This window comes from Manis pentadactyla, chromosome 11 (genome assembly GCF_030020395.1).
Source record: "Manis pentadactyla isolate mManPen7 chromosome 11, mManPen7.hap1, whole genome shotgun sequence".
Lineage (NCBI taxonomy): Eukaryota > Metazoa > Chordata > Mammalia > Pholidota > Manidae > Manis > Manis pentadactyla.
In genome coordinates this window covers 74,003,016-74,025,612 of record NC_080029.1, presented here as the reverse complement: position 1 = coordinate 74,025,612, position 22,597 = coordinate 74,003,016, and the positions used below count along the sequence as shown (strand labels likewise).

General features: G+C 42.9%; 1 protein-coding gene and 1 long non-coding RNA gene across 6 annotated transcripts in view; one reads left to right on the top strand and one right to left on the bottom strand.

The window, feature by feature from the left end:
• STXBP6 (syntaxin binding protein 6) overlaps nucleotides 1-11,850 on the bottom strand; it is a 267,567-nt gene extending 255,717 nt beyond the window's left edge. Inside the window, exons 1-2 of one of the 4 annotated variants that reach the window (XM_036884554.2) lie at nucleotides 11,577-11,850; nucleotides 11,091-11,250 (exon numbers count right to left, since the gene is read on the bottom strand). Coding sequence is in view for 1 of the 4 variants with exons in the window: in XM_036884553.2 (XP_036740448.2) it covers nucleotides 10,927-10,948 (22 nt within the window). In the remaining 3 variants the exon portion in view is untranslated. Of the gene's footprint in view, nucleotides 1-10,926; nucleotides 11,046-11,090; nucleotides 11,251-11,576 lie in introns of those variants that run through there. The other 3 variants (XM_036884555.2, XM_057488532.1, XM_036884553.2) reach the window with 3 other exon arrangements.
• Nucleotides 11,851-12,626: 776 nt separating this feature from the next.
• Nucleotides 12,627-22,597, top strand: part of LOC118911911 (uncharacterized) — a 59,359-nt gene continuing 49,388 nt past the window's right edge. For both annotated transcript variants that reach the window (XR_008992527.1, XR_005024653.2), the window contains exons 1-3: nucleotides 12,627-14,065; nucleotides 15,409-15,487; nucleotides 18,330-18,670. This is a non-coding gene — a long non-coding RNA (uncharacterized LOC118911911). The remainder of the gene's footprint in view (nucleotides 14,066-15,408; nucleotides 15,488-18,329; nucleotides 18,671-22,597) is intronic.

The window sequence follows — 22,597 nt, the reverse complement described above, 5'->3', positions numbered from 1 at the left end:
TGCACACTTGCGTGCCCAAAAGACATATATACATGAATGTTCATAGCGGCATTATTCATAATAGCTAAAAGCTGGTAACAATTCAAGAGTCCGTAATCAGTATTCATACTGTGTTTACATAACAGAACACAATCCAGCTACTGCTTCATGCACAACAGGGATGAATCTCATAATACTGAGAGGAAGAAGTCACACAAAGAAATACAGAGGTATGAGTGTATTTACATAAAACTCAAAAATAGGCAAACATGATCTATAGTGTTATAAGTCAGAACGGTGGCTACCACAGAGGAGGAAGTAATCAGAAGGGGGCAGGCACAAGGAGAGATTCTGGGGTGCTGGTGGTTCCCTCTTTTTTTATCTGTGTTAAGACTAAATGGGTGTGTTTAGGGAATAGAAATTCACTAAACTGTACTCATGTAATTTGTGCTTCTTTCTGTATGTATGTTAAACTTCAAAAAACCTTTTTCTTTTTCTTTTTTTTTAAAGCAAACCCATTTAGATGCCTCTTGTGCAGTGCATTCAGGGCAAACTAATTGTCCACTGGCATAAATGTATCTAAGCAGGCAGGCCTTGTTTGAGAGTCACCAAGCCATGCTCCCTCACCAATGTCTGCTCCCAACTCTGTCACATGGAGGCCTGTGATTTGGAGGGAATCTGACTCTCTAGACCTCACTAGAGTCATCTACAGAAACAGCTGTGCAATTATAAGACACAACGCGAGCACAATTTATACCGTAAATTGGTATTCCAACATTGGTTCTTGGGACACAACACACACAGCAGTTGGGGCTGGAAAACAGAGAAAAACTAAGGAGACTTACAGAGATTTTGAGGAGCTCTGGGGCCAGTAGCATAAGTTCTTTATTTCATTTAAACTCAAACAAAACTTTATACTTTCACTCTCATACCTGTATCACTAGAGCTGCTGTGAAATTCTCTCCATTTTATAGAGCATTTTCCAGCTCACATTTGGGAATGATACACACTCTTCACTCTGAAAGCATCACATCTCCTTTCCTCCCAGTCATGCTCTAGTTCTGTCTTCATGTGACTTCTGGCCCCTTGGTGTCTCTCTCTCTCAATGTCTTATGTCTCTCTGGGTCCCAGGTTAGGAATTAGGCCTATTCAGGCAAGGCCATGCTTGGAATTGAAGGGATCCTTTAGGCCTTGGGCTAAGGACCAGCAGCATCAGCATTCCTGGATGTCTGTGAGAAATGCAGAATCCCTGGCTCCACCTCAGACCTACTGCATCAGAATCTGTGCCTTAACAGGATGATTCACATATGCTAAATGTCTGAGGGGCGCTGATGTAAGTCACACCACCTGTCACCTGACAAACTCAGAGGCCCAGGGCTAGAGGTCACAGCTGTGACCAGGTAGCAGAGCTCACTCTCAACACTCCTGTGCAAATGGCCTCACCCAAGCCTGTGTCCACATGAATGAGCCATGGTGCTATACCTGTCACTCTGTTTTCCAAACCCAGAGTCATATTTTCTAGAACTTGGGAGTGGGCAGAAAGGGGATGGGGGACAAAGGAAGTGGAAAGAAGGGGAGATGGAAAGGCATGTCTGGTCTCATTTCTCTGCAACTCCCAGGAAAACCAGGGGGAAGGAAAGAAGGCCGAACTTGAAGGTGAAAGATGGGAGGAAAGGGGAGTCTGCTGAGGCTAAGCCCAGCTAATAGCTGAGAGCAGGAACTCTGAAACCAGGTGCCTTGCTAATGGGTTTCAGTCCCAGGCAAGTTCATTATGGATTCAGTGAGACCAAGGAATGATAATAGAATGTTCTTGGGGTGAAAGGGTTTATTACCTGGCTTGTTCTCCTGGCACTAATCTTTGCCTCTGCCCAGAGCACTGGGCAGTTTTTTATACAGTTTCTCAGTCAATAATAGCTAATTGCCTAGGGTGTGGAAGCAGTAGCCTAGCAGCAGACCAGTTACATCATCAAGTAGTCTAGGTTCAGGTGAGAATCCTGGCATAGGAACCTTCACTTTATCCACAGCAGGGCACCCAGGTTCAACTCCCAGCTCTGCTACGTGGTAGCAGCATGATCTCAGACAAGTCACTTGACTTTTCTCTGCGTCTATTTTTTCAGCTGTAAAATAGTATTTGTAAAGTGCTTAGCACTGGGCACTATGTTAGCACATAATACTCTCTAGGGAAATGTTAAATAATAAAAATAATATGCTGACAGAAAAATTAATAGACTAGACAGTGGAGGGAATCCCAGAAGAAAGCAGCTGTCCAGCTCAACAGATTTATATTGATTATCTCCTACATGCCAGACATGCTGAGTCTCAGGGATACAAAAATGAAGATTCCTGGCCTTTGGAGGACCTCACAGTCTAGTGGGGTTTGGGAGCAAGGTGTCTGCATTCAGCATTCCCTGTTCCATTTAAAAAAATCAATGTCTCAATAGACCAGTGGGTGTGTGGTAGGCACTGTCAGAAAAGGATCTCATTAAAAAGAAAAAGTCTCATTTCACAGAGGATGAAATTGGGAGAAATGTCCATTTTATTAGCGTGAAGCTCTTTTCATAAGTACCAAATTCCGGCCTTCAAGGTAGCTTTTGAAATAAATACTATTGTTATAGTTGCAGGATTTAATTTTTAAAGGACTTATTTGAGGGACACCTAGCTTTATACACTTAGCTCCTTCTCAGTAGCAGGACAGCTTCCTTATTGCTACTTAACGATAGGGTAGATTAACTCCTTGAAGAATAATATTAACTTCTCAACCACTAGATACTGCCAGCTTTCCCCTTAACTGTGTGAACCAGCATATTCCTAGGCAGTCTAAAAGCAAAGAACAGCCCGCTGATACATCACCTCTCTGACCTGCTTCATTACCAGCAGTGGTTGTGAAAAGTAACAAGAAAATAGCACACACATCACACTCCTCACAAATCAGATCATTCCCACTTCCCAATGAAGCCTCCATATTCGGAAAGGGTAGTAAATGCCAGTGAAGCCTAGTGTATTAGGCTTCAACCTGAATATCTTATCTTTATTTGCCATTGGTGCAACATTAGTTTAAATGCTGGGCCCCAGCATTGTAACAAAGTGAACAATCTTGTTTGCTCTTCAAAGTCATCAGGCATTAAAGACCCATACCTGCCAACCCACCAACAGGGCCTAACAGGGCCTTAGGAAACAGGGCCTAACCATCCTTAGGAAAGCAAGGATTTCCAGCTGTGAAGACTGGAAACTAGTTTGAGTTACTACTACACTTGTGGTTTTGTTAAAATCTTAAAAACTCTGTTTTTACCAAGAAGAAAGTGAAAAGTTTCTGTTAACTTAATTAAAATATAAACATAATCTCTGATTTCCTCCCCCTTTAAATGATAAGGAAATAGACGGAAAGTTAACAAGCCACAGCTCACCTTGTGTAACCCCGTGGGGATGGATGACCGGCCAGCACTGCAGAGGAGTGGTGCACATCTACAGACGTGTGGCGTCTTAGAGTGCAAATGCCCACTCATGAGCTATTCATCTGGGCCTCAAATCAATCCCCTGAGGCCAGCCAGCAGGGCTTCTTATTGGTCCCAAAGAGCAACTAAGGAAACTGAAGTTTGGTGAGGGCAAGTGACACCGGCTCCAGGTGGGAGTCAGTGCCAGGATTTCATTCCCAGTCCTTCCTTTTTGGCTGCTCCCCATTAACCTAAGTCAGAGCAACCTTCCCAGAGTTAATAGAGTCAGGGAAGGTAAACTAATGAAATGCCTAGATTTTCCAAGGTCAACAATGAAGTAAATATTTTCAACCTCATTCCTAGAGACTTTTGCTCATGCTGCTAATGAAGCTCACTGGTTTGCATGTTAGCTTATTTCCTCTCCTCTTGTGGATAAAGTGAAGGTGCCTGCGGCCAGGATTCTCACCTGGCCCTGGTCAGCTTGCTCACTACACGCAGGTGGGCAATACGTTGTTATTGACTCTATATAAAGAGCTCCACCCAGTGCTCTGGGTGACACGGTGGCACAGCTGCAAGGCTGCAGGTGAGCGGAGATGAGACTGGAGTGGTGGCAGTGCCAAGGACAGAGACTGAGACGGCTGCAGGGGTGGAGAGGCCCAGAGGCAGGGACTGGCTTGCTGCATGCAGACTTGCTCTGAGTGGACAGGATTCTAGTGAATTGACCTGCCACTGTGGAAATAAAGTTAGGTATAAACCCTTTCACCCCAAGGACGTTGCACTGTCATTTCTTTGGTCTCACTGAATCCATAGTGAACTTGCCGGGACTGAAACCCACTGGCAAGACAGTTTTTGTAAGAGATACGTGCCAATGGGGGAAGGGGAAGGCAGCTAGGCAAGGGCATGCAGCAAGCCTCACACTAGGGACGATCTTCTGGTCCAAAAGGAATCAACACCATGAACACAAAGACCCAACATCTTGGCTAAAAGTTATCTGGATGCAGCTGAGATAGCACAGTGACTTTATCAAAACTATGGTAGTCTGAACACCAGTAAGTAGTTAATGTTACCCTGAGGACTAGGATTCATACCTCCTTCCCCTATATCCTCTCCCCCGGCCATCCTCACTCACACAAATCAAAAACCTCTTCAAGTCCTTGGCTTTCTTCTATGTATTTTTTTTCTTCAGTCCTAACCATTGAATTCTTAGCCTTTGTAGGAAGGAGAAGGCAAATATTATCAGCATTCCAGGTACATCAAGTCAGGCCTTTTCCTGTGAGCTAGGTCCTACTCTGATCTTACAGATAAGAAATCTGTGGCTCAGAAGTTAATGACCTTGCCCATATTCCCACACCACATTAATGGTGGAGCCACATTCCACAGCTGACTTTGTCCCACTTCCAAATCATCTTGTCTATGCTGTTTCAGTAATCCATGGACCAGCAGCCTCTGCATCTGTGGGAGCTGGTTAGAAATGCAGGATCTCAGTCCCCAACTGAATCAGAATTGGCCCTTTAACAACATCTCCAGGTGCTTCCTGTCCATGTGTCGAGACGCACAGCCCCACCACATGGCTGCAGAGAAGAACCATCTCTGAGAGCAGACAGCAGCCTCAGCTCCAGTGGTGTTAAACCTCATTCAGCATCCCAACTTGTGGACCCAAATACACTGATGCTTGTATGACACCAAGTACCATGTGAGCCCTCTTTAACACAGTCAGATTTTTATTCTTAAAAGGCAGTCTTGACAGAGCTGCACAAAGCAGATGACACATCAACCACAGTCAAATGTTAAGGGAGAAGCTAAGAGAAGCTGCTGAGTCAGCACTGTCCATTGCCCTCTGGTGCGGCACAGTGAGGAAGCCTACATGTGGAATGAGTCTCCAGAAGTTCAGAAACACTCTCCAACCCGAAGGTCACAAGGCATCTGCTACAAAAACCATCCACTGACACAGGAGAAACTTGGAACAAAACACTTTTAACTAAGGAGAAGACCTGTTGGAAGAGAAAATCCTGAAAGACCCAAAGACAAACAAGGAGGAAGGAATTATCTAGCTATTTTTCCAAAAGCAGAAAATCTGGCCTGAAACTGATGCCCTATTTCTGCATTGTTCTTACCACATTTTTTCTTATTACTCGTCTTTCTACCTAGCCACAGTAATAAGTAAATAACTTGCTTTTTTTTCATTCATACACCATAAATCCACCACTTTTAAATGTACAATTTAGCAGTTTCTTGTGTATTCACAAAGTTGTGCAATCACCACCACTATCCCATTCCAGAATATTTTCATTACCCCAGAAAGAAAACCCATACCTATCAATAGTCACTCCCCATTCCCCCCTCTCCCCACCCCCTGGCAACCACAAATGTACTTTCTGTCACTATGAATTTATCTATTCTAGACATTTCATAATGGAATCATAATATATGGCCTTTGTGTTTTTCCCAGATACATATTTTCAAAGTTTATCCATGTTGTAGCATTAATCAAATTTCATTCCTTTTTAAGGCTGATTGGTATTTCATTGCATGGACATACCACATTTTTTTATTCATCATTTGGTGGATATTTGGGTTGTTTCCACTTTTTGACTATTAAGAAATTTTGTGTACAAGTGTTTGCATGAATATGTTTTCTATTTTCTTGGATTTATACCTAGGAGTGAAACTGGTCATGAGGTACCCCATGTTTAAAATTTTGAGGGACTGCCTATTTTCCATTGTGGCTGCACTATTTTACATGCCCACCAGCAGTGTAACGCATAAGGGTTCTGATTTCTTCACATCCTCACCAACAGTTGTTAGTATATGTCTTTTTGATCATAACCATCCTGATGGGTGAGAAGTGGTATCTCATTGTGGTTTTGATTTGTATTTCCCTGGTGAGTAATGTTTTTGCACATCTTTCCATCTGGTTATTGGCCATTTGTATTACCTTCTTTGAAGAAATGTCTATTTAAATCCTTTGCCCATTTTTTAATTGAATTATTTGCCTTTTTGTTGAGCTGTAGGAGTTCTTTCTCCTTGCTATTTTTTGAAACATCAGTTAAGTCGTCTTCCTGAAAAGGTCTTCTCCCAAATATCCAATGTTCTTTGACAGGACTTCCCTCTGTACCTGGAACCATTTTCCTCGAATGACCTCAAAAGACTTCCATTCTCCCCTCCTGCTCCCTTCATCCCTGATTCTTTGCGACCTGAATGTCATGCCTACCCTCCTTTTTATCTACAACTAGCTCTCCTGTGGTCACTAGAACTCAGAAAATTTACGGGATTAAGAACCAACTTCACAATAGGTTCTTTGGCCCCCAGCAGAGACTCACTCAGTCTCACTCTGTACTAGGCATGGTCTTTTTCATGCTCTGGAAATGATTTATATGCAGGCACAAGTACAAGTCTGTACACTCCTGCTTCATTATGCCACCAACCCAAAATGCCCCCTCTCCTCTCCACAAAAGTGCTACTACCCATCATTTACAACACTTTCATAGTGTAGTCCCTTCATGGAGACGTGAGCCATCACAGCTTAAAATGGCTTCTCTCCACTCTAAAAAACAGCAGTCACCTACAAAGTCCATTAATCAATCAATATACATTTTTAATGACTGCCCCTATGCTAGAGGGACATACTAGGTGAAATCACCCCACCCACAGATGGTGTTAAACAACATACTAGAATTGCTGGAGTGTACTAATTCAGTAATGGCATACTAGAAGATATACATAACCTCAAAAATGTTCTCTGTTCTGGGAAACATTTAATTGAATAAATATAACCAAACTTTTTTGTCGTTGATACTGTTAATTGTAGCACTTCTCAGAGTCTTTGATAGGATGATGCACGTGTTGAGAATCTCTGAAAGAGGAGAAAATAATAGGTAGTGCTTCCCACTTGATTTGCCCTTTTCAAGAGCACACCTATTAACAGCCATTCCCATAGCATTCTCCTGATGAACTCTGGGAACTGCTTAGCTAATCCAATTGCTATTCAATTTGATCAGCTGGGCGGCATTGAGTAGAAACCATATTTTCTACTGGAGTAAGGAACCAGACTTGCTTTATTTTAGAATGTCATCAATTGGAAGTCACTTTATTTACATGCTGGGTTACAGAAAAAGAAACTATACATTACTTGTCTTCATAATTTTTAGACTCATCTGGGTTCTGAAACTGGAAAATGATAAAACATGAAAAAAATGTATCTTAGATTTAAGGTAGTGCAGTATAATCCCAGTTTTAATTTAAAAACACACTCAAAGCAGGTTAAAGAGAGCAGTGTTCCAGGAATGGGCTTTGACTCTCTATGACCCAGTAACAACAGCCCTGATAACAAAGAGAAATAAAGTATCGTAATGACTGTCTCACAACAGCCTTATCCAAGGGAGCAAAGATATCAGGTGCTCATGTGCTCAGTAGAGTGGACTACAGTGATAAGAAGCCTCCCCTACACTGGAAAATAATCCTAGCAGCAAAAAATAGGGGTAACACCCAAAATATAAACAAGTTATGGAAAGGTATTTTAAAATAGAAATGTTCCCTACTCACATTAAGTAGGAGAAACCCTTTAAATTAACTAGTGAATCTTAAGAATTAAAACCGGAAAGGTCGTTTCTTCACTGAGTGCTGATTACAATCAGGAAGACAGGCATGAGCCTTGCAGTTTTATCTACTAAAACATTAAATGGTACACTTGAGTTTTTGAATAGGTTTCAGATTTTACTGATAGGTTTCTCTAAGGCTAATCATTTTTAAACTAAAACAAAGCACAAATGGAAAATTGAGATAAAGCATGATGGTCAGCTGGGATTCCATTTGGCACATGACACAAGAACTAGTTAAGTGTCGACCTCCTCTGACACCTAGTTCATTTGGGTGCTACATAAACCTTATTCCTTCCTTAGCATGTCAACTCAGGAACCCTCCTGATTCAAGCAGGCAACTGCCCCAAAGCCTCTGTGACACAAAGCAGCTGAAATCCAAGGCCATAATCTAGGCTATGGTAAATCATGGTGAGCTCTCAGGACAGGACCGTAGCTTGGGGAACAAGGAAAAGAGATTAAGATTGGGCTGCACCCAAATAGTGCTTGATTTGTATGCTAAATGGCAGAGTAGCACTTTAGTGCACAGCTGCCCCTGAAAGTCAGCCCCCTGATCAGAGTGAGAGAGGATCTCAGTCACCACCACTACTGCCATCCTCCAGAAGGAATGCAAGGCCTTTGCCAGGTCTGACCACCCCAGGACATCTGACACGGGATGTACTTCACCTCTCCCCTGAGGCCTGGGCAGGCTGTCCATTCAGAAAAGGCATCGTGCTGCAAATTGTTTTTAAGTTTTCTTGTAAGTAATTCAACCTGTTCAATCTTAAATTAAAACTGCGAGATCTCTGTGCAGCCTCCTCTGCACAAACGTTGGAGATCCCCACAGAAAGGAAATAGGGTAATTTTGGATGTTTATTAGTATTGGGGCCACCAATCTCAGTTTGTCCAAGAGAAATCTAGAAACCAGAAACTAAGTATTTTACAGTATGAAAAGAAGGGGGAATCCTATATTTTTTTGTGTGTAAAATTCATTCATTTGAAGAGCAATCAGAATAGTTAAAACTGTACAATGATGACTGGCAGTTATTGGAAATATGAAATGCTTTATGCAAGTTCCTAAAACATCCATCTCTATTAATGAGGTATTAATACAATGGCATTTCAGAACAAACCTCGCTTCTCTTACTGTCTCTCACCCTGTAAGTCTGTGGTTCTCTAGGCATGGTCCCTGGACTAGCAGCACTGGCATCATCTGGAACTAGTTAGAAATGCAAATTCTTGCCACCACTGTCCCCCCCTCTCCCTCCCCCTCCCCCCCATTCCCCCTAGACCTAGAGAATCAGAAACTCTGGCAGCGCAGCCCAACAGTCTGTGGTGGAACAAGTGGTCCAGGTGACCCTGATGCTCATGTTTGAGAACTCCTGCCCTAGGATCAGGGACAAATGCAGCACCTGGGGGGCTCAGGAGCCTGATTAAACAATGATTAACTGAGTGAGAGGCAACTTCACCTGTTCTTGCCTCCGATCACCACTGGCTCTTAATTTCAGCCTGATTTCACTGAGGAGGGGTTGAGTCCTTTGCTCAAGGTCGCTGTTAGAGACCAAGCCATAGCTCCAGCCCAGGGTCTGCTGACTCATCAACCTTAGACCTCAAACAGGGGCCTTACCAACAAGCCAATTCTGGGGCCCAGGACTCTGAACATTGATAAGGCAACCCCAGAGGTCTAACCTACACCATTTTGCTTCCCTCAGGTAAACATGGCATCTAGAGCCTCAACCTTTAAAATCAAAAGAGAGGTGGATTTAAGGGAAAAGAAAAGAAAAAAAACTTCCAAAGGCATAAGCAACTAACCCACTTGGTGAGGAGAGGGTAGAGGGGAGAAGACTTAGATGTATGGTTATAATTAAAAGAATTTGTCAATTCAGAAAACAATGAAGAGCATAGACACAATAAGACATAAATGGTGCTTTAAAGTTTTCTTAAACTTTCATTTATATTTCCTCACCCGAGCCTCTCAGCACCCCTGCAATGAAAGGTGATAAGGTTGTTCATTTCTATTTCCTCACCCAAGCCTCTCAAACACCCCTACAATGAAAGGTGATAAGGTTGTTATTCCCATTTGGCAGAAGAGAAAACTGAGTTCAGAGTGGTTGAACGTTTGTCTATGAGCACAGTCATCAGCTGCAAAGCTAAAACTTGACCTCGGGATAGACTCTGTAACCTGGGTACCCACACCAAGTTTCCCACATCTGGAAATCTGCCCCAAGTTAGATTCCCCCAAGGAAAAGGCAAAGAAAAAGCAGCAGAAATGGTGAGCCCCTAAACCATGGCACTTGGGCAATGTGAGGGTGCCCCTTTAAGAACTTAACACACAAACCCCACAGCCAAGGTGCTCAGCCAAAAAAGAAAAAAAAAAGAGGCATATTTCTAGCCTGCATAATCATTTCTGGACCAATTCCCACTAGCAGCCTCCAAGGCGAACAGCAGCTCACTGCCTGGCTGAAACTCCTCCACCCCCCAACCCCCCCGCCAGCTTATGACAACGCAGCTCTGACTTGTGCGCAGGCAAAACCCCAAAACTCAAAACAAGAAGTGAAAAAAGTAGAGTCAGGAGAACCATCGGCATCTTCCACACCTGAACAATCTCACAAAGCCAGTTGCAGGGGCCTAAGGACGCCTGGAACGCGATTTTAGAAGACGGCAGGATTTGGTGGTCATTCTTGTGGATCCACCGGCCCCATTCCTTCCCACCCAGTCCCTGAGGAAGCACAGAAAGGAGGGAGGGCTCATTACAAGTCCGAGGGCCAGAGCCCAGGGCAGACACACCCAGGCACTCTGTCCGAAGGAACAGTCTATCAGCCCCAACTCTCCACCTGGCCCTTTCCTTCAAGTCCTGTACCCTGCGAAGATGAGCAGGGTGGGTCGGTGGGGCGCCGTGAACCTGAGGAAAGGCTGGAGGAAATACCGGGCCACCCACATACCCCTGCCACGTTGTCCCGTCATGTGTGTGAGGCTGGAATTCCGGCGCGCTCCGCGAGCGCTAACTCGGAACCTGGCGCCCTCCGCCACGTCTGAGGTTGGGAAGGAGGCACCTCCCAGCTAAGCGCCCTGGAGGCAGGATGCCCTGCCCCACAAGACAGCCTACCTCAGTGTTAGCAGGAATGATTTTCCTAGAAGACGCAGAGAAGCGAGGATCGGGGTGATTCGTGGATTCAGCCAGGAGTGGAGGAACTCAGCCCAAGGGCGCAGCGACCCGCTCGACTCCACCACGATGGGGTCTCGGGGTGGCGCCCCGGGCACCCATCCTACCGCGGGGACAGTGCGGAAAGACAGCCTCCATCCTCAACTTTCTCTGAAAAAACTGTTCCGCTCCGCGGCTCGCCCAACCCTGCCCGCACCCCAGGTCCCAGGCTTGGGGAGAAGCGGGAACCGAGTCCCTCTGGGTGCGCAGCCCCCACTCCCGCAGCCCGCCAACTTGAAAGCACCTCTCTGAGCGCCTGCCTACCCCTCCCGCCCCTCAGCCGGGTCCTCGCCCCTGCCGCCCGCCTCGGACCGAGCGCCGGGCTCCCTAGTCGCCGCGGCGGCTGCCGCCGCATTCCCCCGGACTGGCCTCTGCCTTCCCCGGCCCTACCGTGCGACCCGGCTGGTGTCCCGGCAGTGCCAGCGCGCGGCACGCGTCCCAGCAAGGAGAGGCTCCTCCCCGGGGGCTGCCCCGCGCGGGGCTCCGGGCTCCAGACGAGGCTCGGCCCGCCCGGGTGCTGGCTCGCCGCCGCTCGCGGCTCCCGCGCCCGCTCCGGCTGCGGCGCTTGGGGAGGGAGGGGTGGGGGGAAAACTCCGGCAACTCCAACTCCGGGCGCTGGAGCTCCAGCTGCAGCCGCGCGCCCGCCGCCTGCCCGCTGCCGAGTGCGAGCGCCTGCACCGCCAACCTGCCCCCGCGGCCGCCTCTGAGCATGCCCAGTGCCGCCGTGGGCGAGCCCGGCCCGGGGCAGAGAGCTGCGGCGGGGGGCGGGGGGCCGGGGGCCGGGGGCCAGGACCCGCCCGGGACCCGCCCCGGGCACCAGACCGCGGGTGGTGAGGTGGAAGGAGGCCGCGGCCAGAGCCACGGAGGGGGCTCTGCAGCAACCGGCCGGGGAAAGACACTGGGCGGAAAGCGATGCAAGTTGCACGGGCTGTGGGAAGTTTGTGGGCTAGAAACGTGAGCTGTTTCTGTGAGCCTCTGTAAGACGGTATTGGAGAGGACAGCGAGGAAACATTTATTCTCCAGGGGAGATAGAGTGGGCCCAGAAGATGGGTTTTATCCATCGCACTCGTTCTTTCGTGCCTACGTCGCAAAAACAAAAAGCTAACGGGGCCTGGCGGGCAATGTAAATGAGTGAAACGGGGAGGAGGCGGCGAACTGGAGAGATCTGAAGGCAGAGGGACTCTGCTAAGTGCCCATTGCTGTCATGGAATAATTCAGGCCTGCTTTTGCTAGATTTTCCGATTTTTCAAGAAATGACAAGAGATTTCTGTTTTTTCATGATTTTTATATCTTGATTAGAAATTCAATTAAAAAACAAAACAAAACACTCTGGACCAAATAAGGCATGTCTGGGTTCCTTCCCTGCTCAGTCCAATACAGATAGCCAATACAGATAGCAGATAGTCCCTGCTACAGATAGCCAATGTGAGGATCGTGATTTCTGCATTCTTTAGCAAAGGTTTCTGCATTCTTTCACTCACTTGTGCCTGAGTGCCCACTGTTTTGGAAAGGATCTACGATTCAGATGGCCCTCAAAGTACTACTAGTCACTAAGGGAAATTGGTTTTCCGAATAAAAAAGAGCTATAGATAAATGCTGGGGCTTTTAAGAAGAAAAGCCACTGACACGGAAAGGAGTTGTGAGAACTAACTACTGGGAAATATCATTAATAAAAATAATAGAGTGGGGAGGGAGTCACTACAATAACAGTAACAGGGCTCTGCTGGGGCATTTTGAAGTCTGAAGAAAAAGAACAACCAGTAATAGTGATCCTGTCTTTATTTTACATTTTGATATGTTTTATCATGCATAATTTTTTTGCATTAACCTTTTAAATATTTCATTAAAATACTTACCTAGTTACTGAGCTCTTTAATGTCCGCTGAAGTTTTGTGACCCTCCTACCCTCACCCACGTCCTACCCTCACCCACGTCACCCTACAGTGTTAGACTGTAGTAGACTGATCTGCTTGGTTAACGGAAAAGGGGTGAGAAACAGCACACTGACATGGTAAGGAGGGTTGGAGTAGTGGATGGGGGCTAAGGAAGAGCAGTTGATTGCCAGTTTGTGGAACCTGAACTTCATTTTGTAGGCTGTATGGGGTGAGCAAAGATGCAGGGGGAAGCGAATGACATAATCCAAAGGGAACTCCAGGAAGGTGGTTTGGAGGGGGATGAATGGGAGAAATTGGGATTCCTAAGGCATATGCACTCTTGTAGTTTTATGAAAATCCGAGGAATTTCCCTAATAGTCACTTGTGCTCAGCTTATCGCTGGAGAGGCATGCCTTAGGACTAGGTTAGTGCCAAAATAGGGTTCCTGGGTCCTGGTCTAAACTTCAGCCATTTCCTACCAGGTTTCCATTGGCAAATGGCTCTGTTTCTAAGCTGCACTTTCCTCATCTGTGAAATGGAAAATGATTTTCACAGTGTTGTTTATGAGGATTAATAGAAATAAGGTATGTCTAAGGGCTTTGAAAACTTTGAGAGTTTAGATTTAAGGCATTGTCCTTACCTACACATCATCTATATGAAATCTGAATTTAAACAAGTTCTATGGCTTTACAAAAATTGTCAAGTAGCAAAGCTTCTTTGATTTAGCAAGTTTTTTAGTGTGTTCAGGATTCTGTTGACAAATCTTTAGAATGAGCTTTTGGGTAATTCAACAATTTTGTGAATTAAGATGTCCCTGTGGTTATTGCCAGTCACCCATCAGAAGATATGTGTGTGTGTATGTGTATCAGACCTAGCTCAAGATGACTCCCACTCCCCCACTCTGCACAATTCTCTCTCTCTCTCTCACCTACAGGTTATCAGCGTAGACTGCCTCCACGAGACAACAGGGACTTCCCTTAGTGTCCTGGCTGACTCTCCCTGCAGGTGAGTTCATGGTTGCTGCCTTCATGGAAGCAAACCAACACTTATCTATGGGAAGCATTTTAAGTATGCAGAGCTCTCAAAGAAAAAAGAAATGCTTGAGTATTTACACAAGAAGCCTTCCAAAGGTTATGGAGGAAGTACATAGCCCAGGACCTGTCACATAACTGGTAGTTACAAATATTTGCAGAATAAATAGCAATTTCTATTATCAAAATCTTCTGCATCTCTCTTCTACCTCCCATAGTTCCTAAGAATTATTACTTCAAAAAAAATCACAATACCAACAAGATTGTAAAGAAAAGAGCAGGATGTAAACATTTTTAAAGGGCTCTGGCTCTACCTTTACAAGTAAAATGTTTTGTCTACTTAAATTTTAAATTAATTGTAATGTTTTAAGTTATTTTTACTAGTAGTAGTAAATAATACATGGTGTTATAATACATGATATTAAATAATACACGCAAAAAAGCTCAGTAAAGAGAAAAAGTAAGTTTGCCTTCCCCAAGAACTATTATTGCCAGTTACAGAAATCCTTTATGCACATAACAACAAGCATAGTTGGGTTTTTTCCCCCCTTAAAGTCTAATCATGAAACCATAGTACTGAAGGAGCCCTTATAATTCATCTAGATGCCAAATTACAGAGTTTTAAATTGCTATTGTGCTTTAGAATGGAAAAGGAACCTATGAAGGCAGTTTTCTCTTGTCACAGAAGTAAGTGGTGGTAAGGACACCAGATCACACGGTAAAATTCTCCTTCTGAGCATTACGTGGTGCAAGAAAAAAAAAATGAGTTCACTAGGGTTCTCCTGAAACCCTTAATGCTCACTGTCAACCTCAACCTCAAACACCCACGGATTTTGATGACCTAGGTTGCCTGGCCTGTAAGGAAGTGATGTCTGAATAATGAATGGAATGAATTGACATGGACAAAGATAGTGGGATCTAGGGAATTGTGCATTATAGCACAACTATTTTTAATAGCATCACTTATGATGTAGCATCATCAATCACAATATATCTTCAAGACTAGTAAAGCCTATTTAAAAAAAAAGTCCTTCTACTATATAACATGGCTAATAGCATTTTAAATTCTTCATTCTGATGATGTGATTTCAGGTAAAAAATTCAGGAAGTCTCAATTTATCAACTTTTAGGTTGATCCACTTGAAACTGTTTGTCATAATCACTTGAAGATTTGCAATTTCATGTGGTTCAATCGACCAAAAATTTATCATTGTTTTTAGACCTGGAAGGATCTTTCCTTTGTTTGGAATATCATTCATTTTCCCACAAGACGTGTGTCACTAAACCAGCTCAGAAAAACGTATTTAATGTTTGCAGAGACATTGCAGTGGTACCAGAGTTGGTTCCATTCTCTATAAAGGTCAAGAAAGAAGAAGCAATTTCTTTTCCTCTCTTGGTGAGTTGGTCTTAAAAGACATAAAAATCTTCTTTAGCTCCTTTCTGCTCCTTTTGCACCTTCTCTGGTGTTCTCCTGAGACCTTTTCCATGCACCTCCTGTCCTTCCTCATTCTGGCTTTAGTTCCCTATCCCACCTAGGCTTGCTGTTGCTTTCTATTCTTAAAATTCAGCATTCCTTTAATATACTGCAAGCTGGAACTGAGTAAGAGAATGTGATTAAACTAATTCACACTCATGTGTGGAAGACTATCAACCCTTCCAAAGATATACGCAAGTTAAAAAATATTTTGTGGTCTCAAAGGAACATCTCCCTAATAAAATTTTCAGGCATGAAAAGTGATAAGAGAAAAAATTCTGTTAGTAAGAGGTAGAAATAATACTGAGGAAGAGGAACTTTAAGTTCAGTTCCCTATCATCTTATATTTTGTCATTTATTCCCATCCTCCTCCTTCAAAACTATTAATTAAAAAAAAATTGGGGGGATTTTATTTTGCTTTTCATGGTGACTTCCCTGGCGATAGCATTGAGTGTCTCCAGGCTGAGATAGCCTATGGCTGTTGTGTGTATATGTTATTTGTAAATTGGGAATGAAATGTTCCAGTGACAATGGGTCTAGGAGACCTGCAAAATTCAAATGGGCTCAGGGAGCTTATGCTTGAGACCCTATTCTGTTTCCCACACTATCAGTGTTAGTCTATGGGTATACTCTTTAAGGAGTCCAGTGGGCTTATAACAGGAGTCCACCTTTTTTGATGAGTTGCATGGTATAACATTCTGTCCCTAATTTACTAAATAATATAGTCTTAATCACACCTTTTTCAATCAGATTTTTAGTTCCTTGAGTGCCAGAACAAGGCTTAAGGATCTTCAGTTTCCCTCTCCCTGTGCCTAGCACAGAAGCAGCGGTAGCCCATCCACAAATGACAGTTTCAAGCTGTCACCATTCAGGCGAGTCATCAGAGAAAGAAGACAAATAGTTCATTATCTTATCTCTAAAAAGCTAAGGAAGCTGATATTTAGAACATACACAGACATGTAAAATTGCATCTGTGGTATAAGTTTTTCAATCAAAGGCATAGGCTATTAAAAATATATAATAGAAATAGTGGGCAAAGGAAAGGACGGTCTACTTGAAGAAATAATAATCTAATTGAGGTCTGCAGGATAGATTAAAGTAGTTAAGTAGACAAAAAAGGAGCAAAGAATTTCCAGCAGAAAAAAACAGCATGTGTGAGGGCACTGCCTGGGAGGGGGGTGTGAAAAGTTTGGAGGTTCTGAAAGGTCTTTAAGTTTCACCTGTCTCTAATCCGAAGACTTTGGGTGTAACTCAACATCCAATAAGGACAACTGCCATAAGGAAGTAAACTGTCCTCAGCAAGAAACATCAAACAATCTGGAGTTCAGAAGAAGCATACCATGGCACAAAGGGCATGGATGTTATTTTGGACAGATCTGGGTTTGAACCTTGGTTTCACCTCCTTCTTGCTTATAACCTTTGGCAAAGTCTACAACTTCTCTAGATACCAGATTTCTTGTCTTTCAAAAAATGCACATTACCACTTACGGTTTTAACTGGAGGCTTAAAAGGGAGCATATATTTAATGTACGTAGCCCAGTACCTGAGCCACAGTAAGTGCTGAATTAACATTACTTGTGTCCCATGACCACCATTCAGGAAAAACAGAAGGGGGAAACGCAGAGTTTGTTTTGAATTTCCAGTCTGAGCTGTTCCTTAAAAGCACTGACTCTGTTACAAGCAATCATATTATTTTATCTCCACAGATGTAATACAACAGTCCTGTTTTCACAAAACAATTTTACGTACATACAGAGTGCTTTTTAAAAAATCCCACCTTCCTCTCCTGTTCAGATGTCCTAGTTTTTCTACCCATTACTCTATTTCCAAAGAAAAGGCCTAAGGGGGTTGATTAATAGTTTAGAGATTTCAGCATTTGTGTTTGTTAAGTTAGGACTTAATTGAGATTTACTGGGACATTGCCCAGATGAGTAAGTTTAAACAGTGACTAGTTCTGAAGTTCAATCACACATAGCCAAGTATGATTCTTTTATCTCTTAACTTGCTTGAATTGAAAGTCTTGAAGAATAGTGCCCAGCAGAAAAATAAAAATATACTGTGGGTAAAATTGCAATATTTCTAGAATCTCTCCCTGGCCTTAGTACAACTCCATATCAATAGGTGTTTCCAAGGGGTGGAGAAAAGTAGTCCATCTCCATGTCAATAGGTAATTACATGGGGGAGCAGGGCGTATCTGGACCAGAGAGGTTGGGTGGGGTCCCTTTATGCAGCAGCGTTGTTAGAGGCTGGCAAGCCGAAATGGGCAACTGCTTGTAAGCAATAAAGTTTCTCCCACTTTATTTCTCTCTTCGACCTATTTTGGTTTCAAAGGTAATTTGCCCTGGGCTGGAAAATACTGTTCCCGCCCAGAGTAATGTATACAAAGATTGTTTTGATCACACTCTGCTGCAGCAGGGCCCCCACCTCAGCTCAGACCTAGTTTGTTGTATTAAGTTCAGAGTTTGGTAAACTGAACCATCCTCATTGCTCCTTCCTTTATTTCAGCCTAATTTCTGAAAGATCTATTTTTAATTTAAAATAACTGTCCCCACCAAGATCCAGAAAAGCTGCTAGGCTTTGAGCTAACAAAGAATCCCTTATTCTGCCAGGACACAAGCAAGTCAGTGACCACACAGAGCTGATCTCTCTCCAAGTTTCTGCGCTGCCTGTTAAGAGGATAGAATGATGCAACACATTCACAGTCTGAGACAGAAAGGTCCCCTCCATCATGTAGGTAGCTCTTTCTCTTCTGCTTGGTCCCCAGGCTCTCTGAAGATTAACAGTGAAACCTGCTCCTGCTTCTCCATCCCTGGGACACTCTTCAGGGACCTGCCCAGCCACCAGTGGCTCCATAATTTCCTGCTGCTATTACCTCACCTTGGGAACATGTGGTGTACAACCTGGCTGCTCAGAGGACGCTTCTCAGACTAGCAGCTGCCTCACTACTTGAAGCTTGTTGTGCAGATTCCTGTCCACCCCAGACCTGGTGATCAGAATCTTCATTTTAATAAAACTGCCAAGTAATTCATTTGGCATTGAAGCTTAAGAAGCCTGCTGAGAACACCCTGCCAAGAAAGACAAAGAGGAAACAAAAGCACTTTAAAGGTGAGATCTATTTCATTTGCCCTGGATGCTCTTTCTTACTCTGGAGGCCCCAACTCTATGTATTTGAATCCAACCCGGCCTTCCTTCCAGTTGTCTGAAATGTCTCCTCTGTGGAAAGCATCACTATGATGTCAGCCAGAGGCACCCCCCACCCCCGACTCACTCACCTGTGTCTTTCCTTTGGCTCTTACCACAGTCTGTTTGTAAACATATAAATAGGTTTGCATGGGTCCAATCCATCCTGCTTCAGGCTTGAGACTTGACTGAACCTCCTTTATATCCTGAGAGTGTCTACCCCAGTGGGCCCTAGAAAAAAGACTTATTTATTTATTAACAGGAAGGAAAGGAGAGAAGAAAGAGCCCCACTAGTGAAATAACTATCTCTGAAAAACTGAGTTTAGCCCCAGGCATGGACTTGAGCCTGTTTGAAGCAAGAACCCAGGAACCATGTGGGGTTTAACCCAATCTCCTCAGCATGGAACTGTCCCAGTTCTCCAGAAGCTAACTGGACCAGATCAGATTCAAATCCACCCCATCACAGCACTCAATATCCAGACCTGGCCCAAAGCAGGCCTCTTTCTAGAATAAAATTATAATCTGTTTGCTAGGGCTTTGACCCATGGCTAAGCATGCTGTGGGCTCTGAACAGACTACCTCTTCACCTACATTTTGTCCTATATCTAGTCCCACTTGGAAGTTAATATATTGATATTTTTCTCAAGCAAAAAAGTACTTTTGAAAATTTTAGATTCACCTGTTCTTTACAAAGAAATCTTATTGAAAAATATTTGGTGTTCCTAATTCAAGGAACTTTTTGGTAATGTAAAATTTTATAATGTATCTGTGAGTGAAGGCAATGAGTTTCTGGCTCAAGTTACAAGTTAAAAGAACAAGTCACTTTATTACTCTTAATTTATAGCTGAGTCAGTTAAAAACTTTTAATTTATAGCTGAGTCAGTTAAAAACTTTGACTCTAGATCAGATTTATGATGTCATGTTCACAATAAACATATCTTCCTGACAGACATCCTGGTGTCTTTATAATTTTTCCACACATAAAATATAATGGGAAATGTTCCTAGGACTTATAGGAAATTAGTCTTTATTACTGTCAGTACTCTTGTGACTCATAAAATGAGTATATAACCCATATGGGGAGACTTCATTGTAGGACTGGAGTTCATGTAGAGTAGACGTGTTTTCTTTGATAAGCATTTAGGAAGTATAACCAAATTATTCAAATTCAGTCATTTTTGGGGATACTGTCATTTATTATAATACTTTCAAAGAGCAGTTGGTGATTCTATGGAGAAAATATTTAGAAGCTATAGTCCTATGACTCCCACCTCTGTGAGTTTCTCTCAAGGAAACAGCTCTAGTTTAGCAGCATTAATTATAATAGCAGAAATGGACACTTCTCAGGAAACAGGAAATAATTAAGTTCATCTTGTCATATTTATTTGATAGAATCTTATGTACCTTTTATAAACAATAAATGGTATGACTAACTAGAGACTATTTTGAAACCAGCTGAATTTTTAAAAATTCAGTACATGACATTGCTTAAGAACTACAGAAAGTAATCACACACAGAGGCACTGTGCTGGGCAATAGCGATACAGCACTGAAAATGACAAATATGATTCCTGACATGGGGACCTCATAGTCTGATGCAGAAGAAAGATACTAAACTAGCAGTTATACAGTTATAAACTATGGCTAATGCTATGAACTAAAGGTGTGAATATGTAATAGGGGAAGCTAAGATGTTCAGGGAAGAGAGTGGTCATCAAGGAAACCTCTCTGAGAAAGTAAAGGGAGAGTCAAGGTTAGCAAGGGAAATGTGGTGGGGAGCATTCCTCGTGGAACCAGCAGGGACAGAGGGAGAGTAACCGGAGTGGGAAAGGGTTTGATGCCATTACAGAGGTGGAGGAAGGAAAGAATGATTGGAGCCTTATGAGTGAGAAGAGAATGGTGTGCCCTGAGGAACCAGACCGTGTAATACCTTCAAGATTTCTCTTTTTAATCCTTTGGAAGCCATTGAAGTTTCTGAAGTGAAGGGGTAGCAGGGACTTCCTGCATTTTAAGACCTCCTGTGTTATGTGGGAAACAGGTTGAAATAAATCAAGAGCAGAAGAAGGGAAACCACTTAGGAGATCATTGTAGTAATCCAGGTGAGAGAGATGAAAGTGCTTCAGACAAGATTTAAAACTGGGGAGATGAGGAAAAGAGGATAGATTGAACTGTATTCAGAAAAATAAAGGAAAATAAAATTTGCTAGTGGATTGGAAGAAGAGATGGAAACATTAACTGTGTTTTCTTAAACCAGTGGGTAGATGGTGATGTCATAGTCCTGTATTTGATATTGTTGGAAATTTAGGAAAGGAAAACTAAAAAATCCGTTTTGGATATGAAGTTGAGGTCTTATCAGAGAACCAAGTGGAATAGTCAAATAGACAGTATACATGTTTGGAACTCAGAAAACCGATCTAGTTGGAAATTAGATATTTGGGAGCCATTAGCATTTAGAAGATACTTGATGTTACTCTATAGAAAGAATATAGAATGTTGGGGGGTGGGGGAGAGCCTGTTTCCAGTCCCAAGAAATACAGCATTAAGAGGTCTTGTTGAGGAGGAGGAGATATCAAAGGTGACTTCCAGGCTGGAGAAATGCTGAGAGCAAAGAAAATAGTATTTTGGGAAGGAAATTATGGTGAGCTGTGTTGAATACCACTGAGAGGTCAGGCAAGGTGATATGGTCCTCTGGATAAAAATAGTTGTTTTAATAGAATGGTGGCTATAGAAGTATAATATTTTTATAATGTTTAAGTTTTATTTAATAATAAAAACCTAATTAACATCTGATTATTTTTGATAGCTTAATTTCAGCAGGATAATACCTGTGATATATTTACTTCATCTTGATTCTTAAACTCTTTGCTAATCATTATTTTTTGCATCACTCTATTTTTTGCCATCTTATATATTAAACAGTCAGCTCTCTTATCTCCAGTCTAGGATTAAATCTTTGAAAGTTTTAAACCTGATCAGCCCTCCAGGCTAACAGCATAACTACCAAATGCTCAAAGTCCCTGCCTTATAGACACCACATTGAATATATAATTTGCTTTATATAGAAGATTTTTTGAATGGTCAATAATAAATTATATTTCTTTTTTAAAACTTATTTGTAGAATTTTGCCAAAAGCATCCCTTTCCTTAAGAAAAAAAGAAAAAAACGATCTTATTCAGGTAACTTCTGGTCTTAATTTGACAGATATGCATTAGGCAAAGATGATTAAAGTATCCAAACAAGATACTTTCCCTTTACATTCGGATAGAATATTCAAGAACTTAAGAAGGGAAGTGAGATAGTTGAGATAGGAACTACTGTCTTCCCAGTTTGAGGGACAGGAGGGTTGGTATGGGGGCAAACACCTACGCTCCACTGAAATACCTTGACTATTCATTTTCTTCATAATATCACCACCCTGTGATAATTACAAATAGAAATAAAGAAAGAGGAAGGACCCTCCAAAGGACTGGTCTCAGCAAAAGCGGCAGGATTCTATCCACTTCCCCTAACTTTGTATATTAGGCTTTGATTCTACTGTTAGATAATATTCTCACCTCAAGCACAAATTATCTGTGGCAAGGATTCAGACTTATGCAGATTGCCTTCTGTAACCTGCTACAACTCTGTTACGCTTATTAGAACCAGTCCCAAATCATTTCCATGCTATTGTCTTAAGAGACACAATAGATCTTCATGTCACTCATGTGTATTCTTATTTTTCTGCCTTCTCTTATCTTTATCATTGTGCATATTCAAATCGATCTCAAGAAAACATGCTCTCCTTTCCCTTTGTGTTATGGATGGTACAACCCAACCTACACAGCACTGGGGATAAAGGGAGTAAATGGGAA